At 41.9% G+C, this 11,643-nt stretch overlaps 1 protein-coding gene across 3 annotated transcripts in view; it reads right to left on the reverse strand.

Annotated features, from left to right (window-relative positions):
* Positions 1–11,619, reverse strand: part of otogl (otogelin-like) — a 28,612-nt gene extending 16,993 nt beyond the window's left edge. For 2 of the 3 annotated variants that reach the window (XM_085461715.1, XM_085461717.1), the window contains exons 1-29: positions 11,545–11,619; positions 11,196–11,238; positions 10,814–10,859; positions 10,472–10,550; positions 10,276–10,368; positions 9,017–9,171; positions 8,251–8,372; positions 7,839–8,044; positions 7,174–7,298; positions 6,902–7,008; positions 6,686–6,792; positions 6,442–6,567; positions 6,259–6,367; positions 6,133–6,179; positions 5,900–6,045; positions 5,676–5,802; positions 5,339–5,516; positions 5,139–5,263; positions 4,681–4,890; positions 4,330–4,498; positions 4,098–4,172; positions 3,817–3,860; positions 3,393–3,558; positions 2,574–2,681; positions 2,257–2,395; positions 1,325–1,459; positions 1,083–1,229; positions 884–1,003; positions 562–678 (exon numbers count right to left, since the gene is read on the reverse strand). In XM_085461715.1, the coding sequence (XP_085317841.1) occupies positions 562–678; positions 884–1,003; positions 1,083–1,229; positions 1,325–1,459; positions 2,257–2,395; positions 2,574–2,681; positions 3,393–3,558; positions 3,817–3,860; positions 4,098–4,172; positions 4,330–4,498; positions 4,681–4,890; positions 5,139–5,263; positions 5,339–5,516; positions 5,676–5,802; positions 5,900–6,045; positions 6,133–6,179; positions 6,259–6,367; positions 6,442–6,567; positions 6,686–6,792; positions 6,902–7,008; positions 7,174–7,298; positions 7,839–8,044; positions 8,251–8,372; positions 9,017–9,171; positions 10,276–10,368; positions 10,472–10,550; positions 10,814–10,859; positions 11,196–11,238; positions 11,545–11,617 (3,444 nt within the window). In that variant the 5' untranslated portion in view covers positions 11,618–11,619. The remainder of the gene's footprint in view (positions 1–561; positions 679–883; positions 1,004–1,082; positions 1,230–1,324; positions 1,460–2,256; positions 2,396–2,573; positions 2,682–3,392; positions 3,559–3,816; positions 3,861–4,097; positions 4,173–4,329; positions 4,499–4,680; positions 4,891–5,138; positions 5,264–5,338; positions 5,517–5,675; positions 5,803–5,899; positions 6,046–6,132; positions 6,180–6,258; positions 6,368–6,441; positions 6,568–6,685; positions 6,793–6,901; positions 7,009–7,173; positions 7,299–7,838; positions 8,045–8,250; positions 8,373–9,016; positions 9,172–10,275; positions 10,369–10,471; positions 10,551–10,813; positions 10,860–11,195; positions 11,239–11,544) is intronic. The other variant, XM_085461716.1, reaches the window with a different exon arrangement.
* Positions 11,620–11,643: the final 24 nt, after the last annotated feature.

Below are 11,643 nucleotides of genomic sequence, written 5' to 3' on the forward strand. Positions count from 1 at the left end.
GTCTTCACTGGACAACTATGGCAAACAGAACATGACAAGAACGTGAATCAGATCAGATCAAAGAGGGCACATTAAGTTTAATAAGAAAAATGAATTTATTGCAAAGAATATAAGACAGAGAGAAATTTGTTTGAATACAGACATGTTCAAAGATTGACTTTTGCTTTATTATGATAATCTCTACTGAACCTCTTAGTTAATTCTAAATGTATGTATTTTCTGAAATGTAGTTTAAGCAATGAAGTGAAATGGACTCTCCACTGGTTGATAGTGATGGCTAAAAAACTGTACATAAAAACATGGCTCCATCTACTGGTCATAAATTGAAATATAACACTATAATAAACACTAGGTGTGCCCTATTTGAATTTGAGTGGCAAGCTTGTGAATCTCTTTAAAGAGTGTGTTTACCAGGATTAGTTAAGAGTTGTTCCTATAACCCCTTATTAATCCCTATAGCTCCCTTTTTCAAATGATATAACCTTTTCATAGCTGCAGTCTCTCTGTACACAGGTTTCTGTGTTTGTGTGTGTTTATATGTGTAACTTGAATGGCACTTACAACATTGTGACAAGGTGCAAAGACATCGCTGTAGAGGAGAGCGCACTCTCTTTTGGCGTACGGCTGTCTCCCTAAGTCCCCTTCACATGGTCGCTCAAGTACATAGTCGCTTTCACACTAAAAGACAGAAAACACACACACACAGAAAGCGATCAAGTGTCTGATTACTCTTAAATATCACGGTGTACTCGAGGGAGACGGGCACAGGGAGCAGGGAGGTAGAGAGGTAGTGAGTTTGAGGGTGATGGACAAAGACAGAAAGAGAAAAGAGGGCAAAAGAAGAATCAATGAAGGGGAGTAGAGGAAATGAGCTGACTCATACCTGTCCCAGGGCCCAGCTATCGCCGAATGTCTGTGCATTACTGACTTCCATGTGGCTGGAGGTGGTCATATCATTCGCTGTCACACTGTCAAAATTTCCACATAACCCACTGAGAAGACCCTGGAGCGAAAAAGCAGACAACTTGTCATATTTTTCTTATAACAACACTTCGAATTTCAGATGTGCTACTAGTACACGCCTTCCACTGAGGTCCAGCTCTGATGTGCACAGTCGTCTTGCGGTCCCAAAGGATGGTCAGGTCCTGATTTGAGAAGTGGATGACAGTGTAGTAGCCGGCTTTCCAGAGCTCAAACTCTGACCCTCGACCAACAACAGTGGAAGGGCTCTAACACAAAATAAACCAGGTAGCGTGACATCAGCAGGATTCACTGGATTTTACTGAAATATTTCAGCTTGTTACTGTGTTTGTATTATCCATACAAGGTTGCCAGAATTGTCAGTGAAGTAGATCTTGGTAAGTCCCACGTGAATGACCAGGATTTTCATGCACACAATGCCGCTCTCATAGCAGTCTTTGTTTTGGGCAACAATGGATACCTCGGTCTCTCCTGCACTCTGATGAGAGGAGAAGGCAAAATATTACTACTGTAAGGAAAGTTGTGTTTTTTTTAGCAAACACAACAAAATACTTTTGTTGTGTTTTTTGTCTGTTCAAAATTTTCCTCACTAAAGCCACAGCAGTCAGAAAGCAAATATCTAAACACCACGTGCTAGACTCAGAGATGGAATCTCATTCTACCTGTTCAGGAAACATCATCATCCTGGACACATGAGAAGTGACAAAAAGAGGAAACAACTGTAGACTATTAAAGTACAGTTTTGACCAACTTCCCCATTCTTTTCAGGTCTGCATGGTGGCAGGCGGCCTGCGAGCTCTGAATGTCTGTTCTGCTAATTCTAATTCTATATCCCTGGGAGCGCAGGAGCCCTGGGGTTTGAAGTGAACACTGGTCTCTTTGTGTCACTACAGCTTTGCGCAGCGTCTGCTAGCATTACAGTGGTCCCAACCCACCGACACAAACACACACATACATGCCTTAATCGGCTCTAATTAAAACCCAAACTCCAAGATTAGAAACCAGCTTGGATCTTCTTTCCCAGATCCATATCAGTGTTGGCTAGGAATTGTTAAGGATGCTCCTCCTTTGCCCTTAAACGCAATCAATCACACAAACTTCTCTGGCACAGGTTAGCACAGTCTCTATCAGACAATCCCCACTGACATTCCAGTGCCAAAAATGAATCCATAAATTTGTCACTGGAAGCAAATTATATAATTTTACACCTGTATTAGTTTTTTTTTGTGCTAACTAGAAAGTTGTTATATAAATCCACACAGCCAGCCTACTCACTTTGAGCAAGTAGACCTGACAGTCAGAGTGGTAGTCATACTCGAGGCCATCAAAGGTGTGGTAGTGCCTGTCGCTGTAAACAGTACACACAGCTGGACACGGGGAGTAGCTGCAGTTAAAATAGCCACGGTGACACACGCTAAAGGGATGGACAGGTGGGTGCATAAGAGAAGAGCAAAAACAAAGCAGAGGTGGGACAAAAGACAAACTTTCTTTTGTAACTGCTTTGAGAATCAGTTGTTTGGAGATGATTGACAACCTTATAAGGAACCTCATTATTACTTTGTAAATAATACAGAGGCAGGAAAGGTGTTTACCATTTGTAGCATGGTGTTTCCACAGTTTCTCCAGGCAGGTACTCAAGTCCAAGCCAGGAACAAGGGCAATTTTCTGGATAATAACATTCCCCCTGGTGCAGCACCAGCCTTCATGGGTAAAACAAAAGTAGGTGGTACAAAGCATGCGAACACTTAAACACTCAAACCCCATATCTGTGTTTGTCTCTGTGTTGCAATTAACACTTTAGCTTTTAGGCCTGGAGATCAAATCTCTTTTTGGAAAAAATGGTGGAGAAAATACATAAACACAAGATTCAACAGTTCAACCACAAACTCAAAACAATCAGTCATCTCCCCACTAATTAAAACAGTCACAATTATTAGAAATATAAACTCTAACAGGAATTAGTGTTCCTAAATTTAAGCTGCATTGAAGGTTTTTTTTCCAGTATTATGGTGACAGTACTGAAAACCAGTCTTTCCCTGGACATGAGCTTTCAGAGTACTTTGTGCTCTGGTTGCTGAATATCGGCAAAAATCTTGTAAGTGAAATTAAGACACATATATGCTGATGCCTGCAAGATGCTTCTTTTCACACAGTCCACAGTGGTGAGTGCAACCCATGCCAATGGCAAATGGTCCTGGGGTAGGTGAAAGGTGTTTTAACTACGTTAAGGTACCACTTTTTGTGTTTCAATGTAACTATCCTAACACGGGTAAAGCAGGGATTACAATTAGTATTAAAATTAACAAAAAAAAAGTGACTGACTAACAGGTAGGAGGCCACTAAAAACAAACAAACAAATACCTATACATTCTCATGTTATTTTGAAAATAGTCACTAAGTCTTTGTATTACCCAGAAGGGCAGACACAGCCAGGTATGCATGGTGTACTGGGTGGGCACGTCAGGTTCAACATCAGGTTGCGGCAGGTTGGTGCACAGGCCACTCCTCCCCTCTGCTCAGTGCAGCTGTGGTACACTTTCCCCTCTGGACACTCCCCGTCTTCTATACTATCTGGCTCTATGATGTTGATGCACGCGCACGCGCACACACACACACACACACACACACACACACACACACACACACACACAAGAAAATCGATGCCCTAGTTGCCATAAACACCAATTGCAACATCAAGTCATGGGAAACAAGCCACAGCTACAGACATAAGGCTCTTGATTTCAGCAAGAGGGACATAGCCTGAAATGCCACTTTGTTACTGGAACGGATGAAAGCAGGAACTGAAGGGAGGAGGGGGGAGTGCAGAGAGGTTACCTTTTTCCTCTGGCACACACTCCATCTTCCCATTTCTGCACAGGCTGATGGTGGAGACAGGAAGGGAGAGAAAAAGGGGCGAGTGTTTGGGAAAGAGAATAATGTTATCAAACACAAGGTCAGTTTAAGTGCTCTACATCTCATTTGACAATCACTCAAGCTTAAACTGCTTTCTCAAATGGATCATGGTGTGTGCCAGTATGTTGCACTGTGTGCAGTTTGAAGAGCAAGAAGAGTGGGTTTTCAATTTTCAGTGCAGCTTACGGTCAGCTGTGACTCACCAGGGCCCAGAGGCACTGAAGGTCACCTCTCCTGGTTGTGACACCACACCCATGGAATAACAGTGACACTGCGACCTGAGGAGAAAGTCATGAGAATATTTTGATTACATTTTTTAATGATGATGCTTTTTGTGTTTAAGTGCTTTGTGTGCCATTGTATGTCCTTTCTGGCCAAATGGCAACTGATACCCATTAGTAAGTAAGGATGATGTATGAGGTGCTTAAGGCTTACAGCTGCACACAGCGCTGGCGCACATCATCATAAAAACTGCCGTCTGGACAGCCGCATCCCTCGGCACAATCATCAGGGGTACATGTCTCATTGCTGGACATTGCCCGACAGGACCGGCCACAAGACGACACACACGAGTGGTACATCATTCCACCAAGACACACCACTCCTGTATATCACACACAGAGAATAGTACACATTTGTTTTTCTGGGGTAAATTACAGTCTTCTGCAATCCCTTTACAATGCCTACATTTTGGGGCAGTGTACACTTAAATCTCATATCAATAAGAAGAAAAATCACAAAGGCACAAATTAATGTCTAAAAAAAATCCAGACTATGGAAACTTACCACACTCAGAGACTTGTGATCTGAAATTAATGTTGACTCCATGTTTGGAGCAAAGGTAAGCGTAATGAGCCAGTGCAGTGCACAAACAGCTGCTCCCACAGCGGCAGGCCTGATAGCGGCACTGCTGCTGGTAGATGTTTGGACTGATGTAGCCATGGCACGGAGCAAACACAGTGCCCAAAAGCACCTCACACTGGGATGCGTAGAATACTACAAGACACATAAGCCCACACGAAACTTAACACATCCTCATAGTTCCTTTGACAAGATAGATTGCCTGCAGCTAACACTTGAGCAATTCATAATTCAAACCAGAAAGCAGTAATGTTAGAATGCATAGTACAATCTGGGATTCAAACCCCTAAAGTTTTGCCTTAATCCTTTTCTTTCTTCATATTTTTTCATTAAGGCTAAAATGAAAGAATAATAACCAAATCCACAGTAATTGAAACTATTACCGTTGTGCTGATTCATCTCACATGGGTCTGTAATAGGTAGATTAACTGGAGCAACACAGGCAGATGACACCTTCCAAGCACTGGCATGAAGCTGCGGAGTGCCCTCTATCATACCCGCTGGAGACCTACCCCCCACAAAAATATTCTCAGCAAAAGTCACATTTTCAACACTGACGTATAAGTGGGAAGTACATGCTCACAGGAAATCATCTCGTAGATTTCCATTGTAGGTTCCACAGAGTCCCAGCGTCTGTCCGCGCCACTGGCTGTCAAGCTGCACATAGACCCTTCCGCCTCGACCGTCATAATGCAGCCTGAAACCAATCCCAGTCTTCAGCTGTGTGAACACAGAGGTCAGCTTCCGCACCTCGACTGCATCTGTATGTCAGGAAGAAGTTTTAAAATCGAATCAATTGGTTGTTTTTTTTTAAACTATTTCTAGCAATGTATTTACATGTACCATTTGATATTGTGTGTGTGTGTGTGTGTGTGTGTGTGTGTGTGTGTGTGTGTGTGTGTGCATCGTGTGATTCCTACCATCGACATATGGCAGGGCAGGCGCTGGGTTTACACCAATTATCACCTCCCCCTCTCTTGTCAAAGTGATTTGGCGACTTACATCTTCATCCAGCACTACTGTCACTGACTGAATACACACCTGCTGCTGTTGACACACATTTATACGGAAGGGGCAGTTATATCTGGATTAAAGGAACACTGCAGGCTTGTTAGGTGTGTGCAAAAGTAGTTGTGTGTGCTACCTCTGCACAAGTAGTATATTGTAGTGTGATGGTGAATCTGCTGCTGCTGCGGCTCTTTGCCAGGACATACTGACACGCCCCTGGCTGGAGAAACATCCTTCCGTCAAACGTCGTCACAAACACGTCCCCAACCACTGAACATTCAACTAAGAAGAGACAAAGAGAAGAGTGTTTTTGTTTTTTAAATCTGGATGCATTATTTCTTCTTTGGCTGTCTTCGATGGGATTCTCACCTGTGCAGTTATTCTCAGTGCAGTTCCACACACCACCCATGCACACACTGAAAAAACAAAACAGAAACAGTTAGCAACACGTTGGCTGTGCTATATTCTCACACAGTAACAGTTTTCCACACTCACCAGACACTGCATCCCTGTTGTAGCACCTGTCCTTGTACATATGACGTTCCATGATAAACACATGGACACTGAGAGGCAGCAATGCATGTTCCATTCTGCAGGATGAGACCTGCATGCAAGGATCTGAGATCAGTCAACAATTTCAGAGACATTAAAAAAATTTGGGGGGGGTTCTTTGAATACCATCAGGACAGTAGCAGCCATCCAGACAATGCAGGTTGGTTCCCAGGCATTCTTTCTCAAATGTACAGGTAGGTGGACAGCAGCTGATACAGTCTCTATACACAAAACTCTCCTCACAGCCGTCATCTGAGCATAAATACAAACAACTGGCTTAACAATAAAAGTAGAACACAAGTGTGCACTAAATACATTATACAAGTTTTCATGTTTCCGCTGAAATCGTAGAGCAGCAGCCATTACTTACTGCAAGAAGGGAAGCTGTCTCTCCACTCTCTTACGGGATATCCAACATGGGAGCATGCTCGGGTGTACTCCACCAAGGCTCGACAAAAAGTTTCCTCATCATCAGAGCTGAAAACATGCATCAAATGTTTTCGGGGAACTGCTTTCTATGCAAAAAGTTTCAACTCAAGCAAAAGGTTGAATGTATCTACTCGACAGTGTGCTTGCTTTTACTTACACACAAAGGTCAGAGACACAACTGGCAACAAAGGGATTGGGATCGATGTTTTCATGACAGGACAAAAAGGGGAAAAAGAGAAGCGCACTGCATTTCTCTATAGCATCCTGCATACAAATAAAGTATGGTATGAATATATGCAACATAATATACCACCAGAAGTAAACAAAAATTAACACTGCTAAAAAAGGTTTTATTATGGTGCACTTTGGTGGGCCTGATTTGTCTTTGCACATGTTATTAAGTGGAAATATTGCTTCTGTGGTTCTTACATCCATGTCTGACTCAGACTGGCAGGGCCCACTAAAGTCAAGATCCACTGAGGGACAGGCTCGTTCATGAGCAAGGTCCACTGCCCAGCTGTTAGCAAACAGTGCAGGTTCATCAGTCCGAATACCTAAAGTAAACACATATGTGCAGCTGTATGTGGTATACCCAGCATGACGTAGGTACAGACAAAAGATAAAAATGTATAAAAACACATACACAGAGTAAAAATGGAGTAGATTTTCCATTCAAACATACATTAAATTATTTCTTTAATTCATTAAACACAATAACATGAGACATTAAAAAGAGGGCTGATTATAAGAGGCACTAAGAGGAAATATGTGCGTGTAGAAATGCGCTGTAGTTGGTTCCTTTTTGTCTGTTGTCTTTCCTTGGGCTCATCTCCACATTACTGGTCATCTCTCCTCCCAAACAAGCGGGGCACCGTAGTTCATGTTACTAGGTCATATGAGGAAAGTCCATGCTTCTTCCAGCTATTCAAATCAAAACTACCAGTTCTCCCCTGTCCTTCCACTCTAGACTCCCCAGGTCCCACTGCTACTATAATTGGCCAGAATCAGTGTTGAGTGTATAATAACAATAATTATGATGAGTGGGTGCTGAGAGAAGGGATAAGAGGATGAGTCGCCAGTCAGGCCGGTCTTACCGCGAGCAGTGGTGAGGTCATCACCAGCAACATTGTTGAAGTTTCCACACAGGCCACAAGGGGCGCCTTGGTGCTCCTCGCTCATCTTCAGGTAGACGCCCGAGCCTCCATCCCAGGCCAAAGAGAAGCCAAACACGCTCTTCACGAGCAGGTAATCAGCCAGTCGTTCAATAAAGACACCGCCCACGGTCTGTGGTAAACTTAACCTGACATTATACAGAGACAGAAACATCATGAGATCATTGGATGACGTCAGGTCTTTGAAAATCTTACTTATAGTCTTCTATCGATTTTACAGTAGGTTTAGATGGGATGGCGAGCAAATGCTTTCTTTCTTTCTTCCTTTTTAGTTTTTATTTTGACACCTCTGCAGTTAACAAACACACACATACATGCACACACTCATATGCACCTGCGACCTCCCTGGTGGACCCGATATCCCGAGATGTGGATCTCCTCCTCGTTTGGGAAGAACAGACTGAGAGCTCTCGGACATAAATACACACTCCCCTCACACACTCTGCTGTTGTGAACCTGACAAACACCAGAAAATGATAGAAGTGGAATAAGAGCCACAGAGGGAAAAGCATACCGATTTATGAACAAGGGCTCATTAAAGCTACAACTCAAATTTTGCAGACTATCATTATCTAATAATATATGGCTGCAAGGATAAAGACATAATTAGAATGACTTTGGCACCTTTTTTGAAAAGGTTAATCATAATTAAAAACATTTTTTTGTCCTTAGTAAGGCAATTTTTTTGTTGAGATTTTAGAAAACAATGGCACAAAGAAATATGCCACATCGGTGTTGTGCTGACAGCAGATAGTCATGTGGCAAGGTCTTAAAGTGTCTGTGTTTAGCATACATTATTAACAACTATCTGCTGTCAGCACAACATACAATAACAGGAAATAGGAGATCTGTAAAGGCTATAAAACAGTCATGTGGCAAGGTCTTAAAGTGTCTGTGTTTAGCATACATTATTAACAACTGTTTTATAGCCTTTACAGATCTCCTATTTCCTGTTATTTTATTCAGTACAAGCAGTCAGATGCCACTGCAGTTTAGCTTATTTAAGAAACTTCCATATTGCTTTGTTTTAACAGCAAACATGGCAATGTAGCAAGAAGCTAATATATAGACATAGAGTAAAGACTGATTACTAGCCTTACCCACACTGTGTACTGCGGTGTAGTTGAGTGACAATCCTGGGCCAAAATGTAAGAGCAGGTTCCAGGGAAGTAGAAATATATTCCATCAAATGTTTCATAGTGGTGCTGACCCCATGACCTGCAGATCCCATCTCTATCCTGGCCCTGGTTAGGTACTGAGAGGAAAAATGGGCACTTCAGTCAGACAAGATTCTTGTAATGATAGTGACACAAATGAACTGACCTATCATCGTTATGCCTTTCATCATGTTCTATTTCATTGCACTTATCAGAGGAAAATGAACTCCTGAATTTTCTAAAAGCTCTTTGTTAGAGGAAATCCCCATAGCAGGATATGCCAAGATGCTGCCGAGGGCCATTCCCAAAAATCTGAGGAGGTGGGTTGCGCTGACAGCAAACACATCTTCTGATTTTAATACTCTGACATGAATGACTCATTTTACATATCTTCAATTTCAGACATTAATGCTTAAAAAATATAATTTTCAAATTTTATTCAGTACTTTTTGAAGAATAGCTCAGTTGCCTCAATTATTATAATCTGTTACGGTGGGAGAGCTTGATATTTCTCTTGGGTGAAGCTTTTATTACCTTCATGACAAACCTGCACTCATGACATTCTTTCATATTTTCTTTCTGTAGTGGTGTTTTATTTTTAAAATTCATATTTTTTATCTTGTCAGTGCCATTTCAGGGTTTCTCCTCAAGTCTCAGCTGAGTCACAGGTGGTCTCTAAAGAACTGCATTGCCTTCGACCATTTGTCAACACTAAATTAGTTTTTATTGAAATGAAAAATGTCTTTACAATCACTGTGACCTCAGATCTCCTGATATGCTGTATAAGGAGCCTGTTCACAATATAGAAACCAGAAACTCCATCACTCAGCCCTTACCCTATTACCTAAGTTCAAGTGACTTTATATCAGCTCCTCTAGGGAGTAAAGTCTTTGTGTGCGTGTGTGTGTATGGGTGGGTGGTTTTAGTAGAGATGGAGGTTGGTGGATTTGTATCAACAAAGGAGAGACAGAGAGAAAGAGATCTGGGAAAATCTGATAATTAATGCTGGAGTGTGTACAGCTAATTAACATTTGTTGAATGATTGTGGAGCACATTCACAAATTCTTGAAGACTGACTATGTTATGTTATTAAAAAAGGGTATTGTTACCAAAGATGCTAGCCAGCTGGTTTATTGCATACCAAAAATGTGTGGTTATAAGACAAATCTGAAGGAAGACATGTAGATGGGTGGATTACTCACTGATCTGGCAGCGGTCTCCCAATGCCTGGAACTGGGCACAGTCACACACCCCACCTTCCTGACACCAGCCGCCATTGAGGCAGCCGCAGTATTCTGGGAAAGACAAAATCAAGGGTAATCATTCCAGCCTGCCCAGGTAAAGAGTGTTAAGTTTCCGTGAATGCATTTGGAATCACTTCACAGGCGGAGTATTTACCTGAAGAGGAATCTCTGGCTGTGTAGTTGTGCAAAATACTGCGTGACAGAGTACCCTCTGACAGCAATGGTCTGTACGTCTTGGAAAAGAGTAAACAACAGATGCTAAGAGTAGTTCCTTAAATAACTCTTAAGCTTTAACAATATCGCTGACACTGATGTTTCTGTACCACTGCTCTAACTGCTCCTGTAAGATAACAGTTGCGTCAAGTTGAGTGGGAGAAAGTGTACAAGTTAGTGAGTGTGTCTCATTCTCTACAAAGACAGCTTTGTGCCGCTTAGGGTGTTGTGCGCATGTGGGTGCCCTGACCTCCTCTGGTTCTCTTAGGTGTAGTGTACAAACCTCCTCCCCGAGGAGATCCCGTTTCCTCCGGAGTGCATTAGCTCTTCTGCACACACACACAAACATGCACATTAGTGGGAAGAAACAGTCAGAGGGGAGACTTAAGTGCACTTTACACCACTTGAATTTAGACTTGAAACCTCTCTGTACTGAACTCTCACACGCACATGTGCAGGCACACACAGACACACACTCTCATACACTATCTCTGTCATATACACCATACAGGAAGTGTAAATGCATTTATCATGTTCACCCTAGAGCAATGTGTAAGAATGACATATGAAAAAAATGACTTTTCATTTGTATCATCTAATGTATTAATACTGTATTAATATTATTAGTAGACAGCAACATGTTTAGTATTCTTTCTTTTATTTACCTCTGTGGTCTTCCTTCTGCCACTGAAAGTCGACTCTGAACTCCTAAATGCAAAGTTATAAAATCAGCATTAAGGTTTCTGCCTTACTCATCTCAGTCAAAGGTATCTTATAGGTGTAAAATCAAAATACATCTCAAAGTGTACATCGTGTTCAGCAGACAGTTGTAAAATTGTATTACCATCTGTCAGTGCTAATACTGATAAAAGAAAGGAGAGATGAGTCGAAAATAACTTGTAAGACCTCAAGGATTTTGTGGCTTATTTATGTAAATATTGTCTCATACTTGTAATACATCATATAATATCAATAACATTAACATCTACAGAAGTCTGGATGTGTCTGACTTACCCTCAAGTAACAGCAAGTGGGAGACTGAAAACGACATAAGAAGAAATCGTTTCACTGTCCACTTTAAGTTCATCTCAGAGTCCGAAAGGAAGTCTCGCC

This window comes from Copadichromis virginalis, linkage group LG7 (assembly GCF_057382275.1).
Source record: "Copadichromis virginalis isolate Kocher_CV1m ecotype Utaka linkage group LG7, C_Virginalis_male_GT1.1, whole genome shotgun sequence".
Lineage (NCBI taxonomy): Eukaryota > Metazoa > Chordata > Actinopteri > Cichliformes > Cichlidae > Copadichromis > Copadichromis virginalis.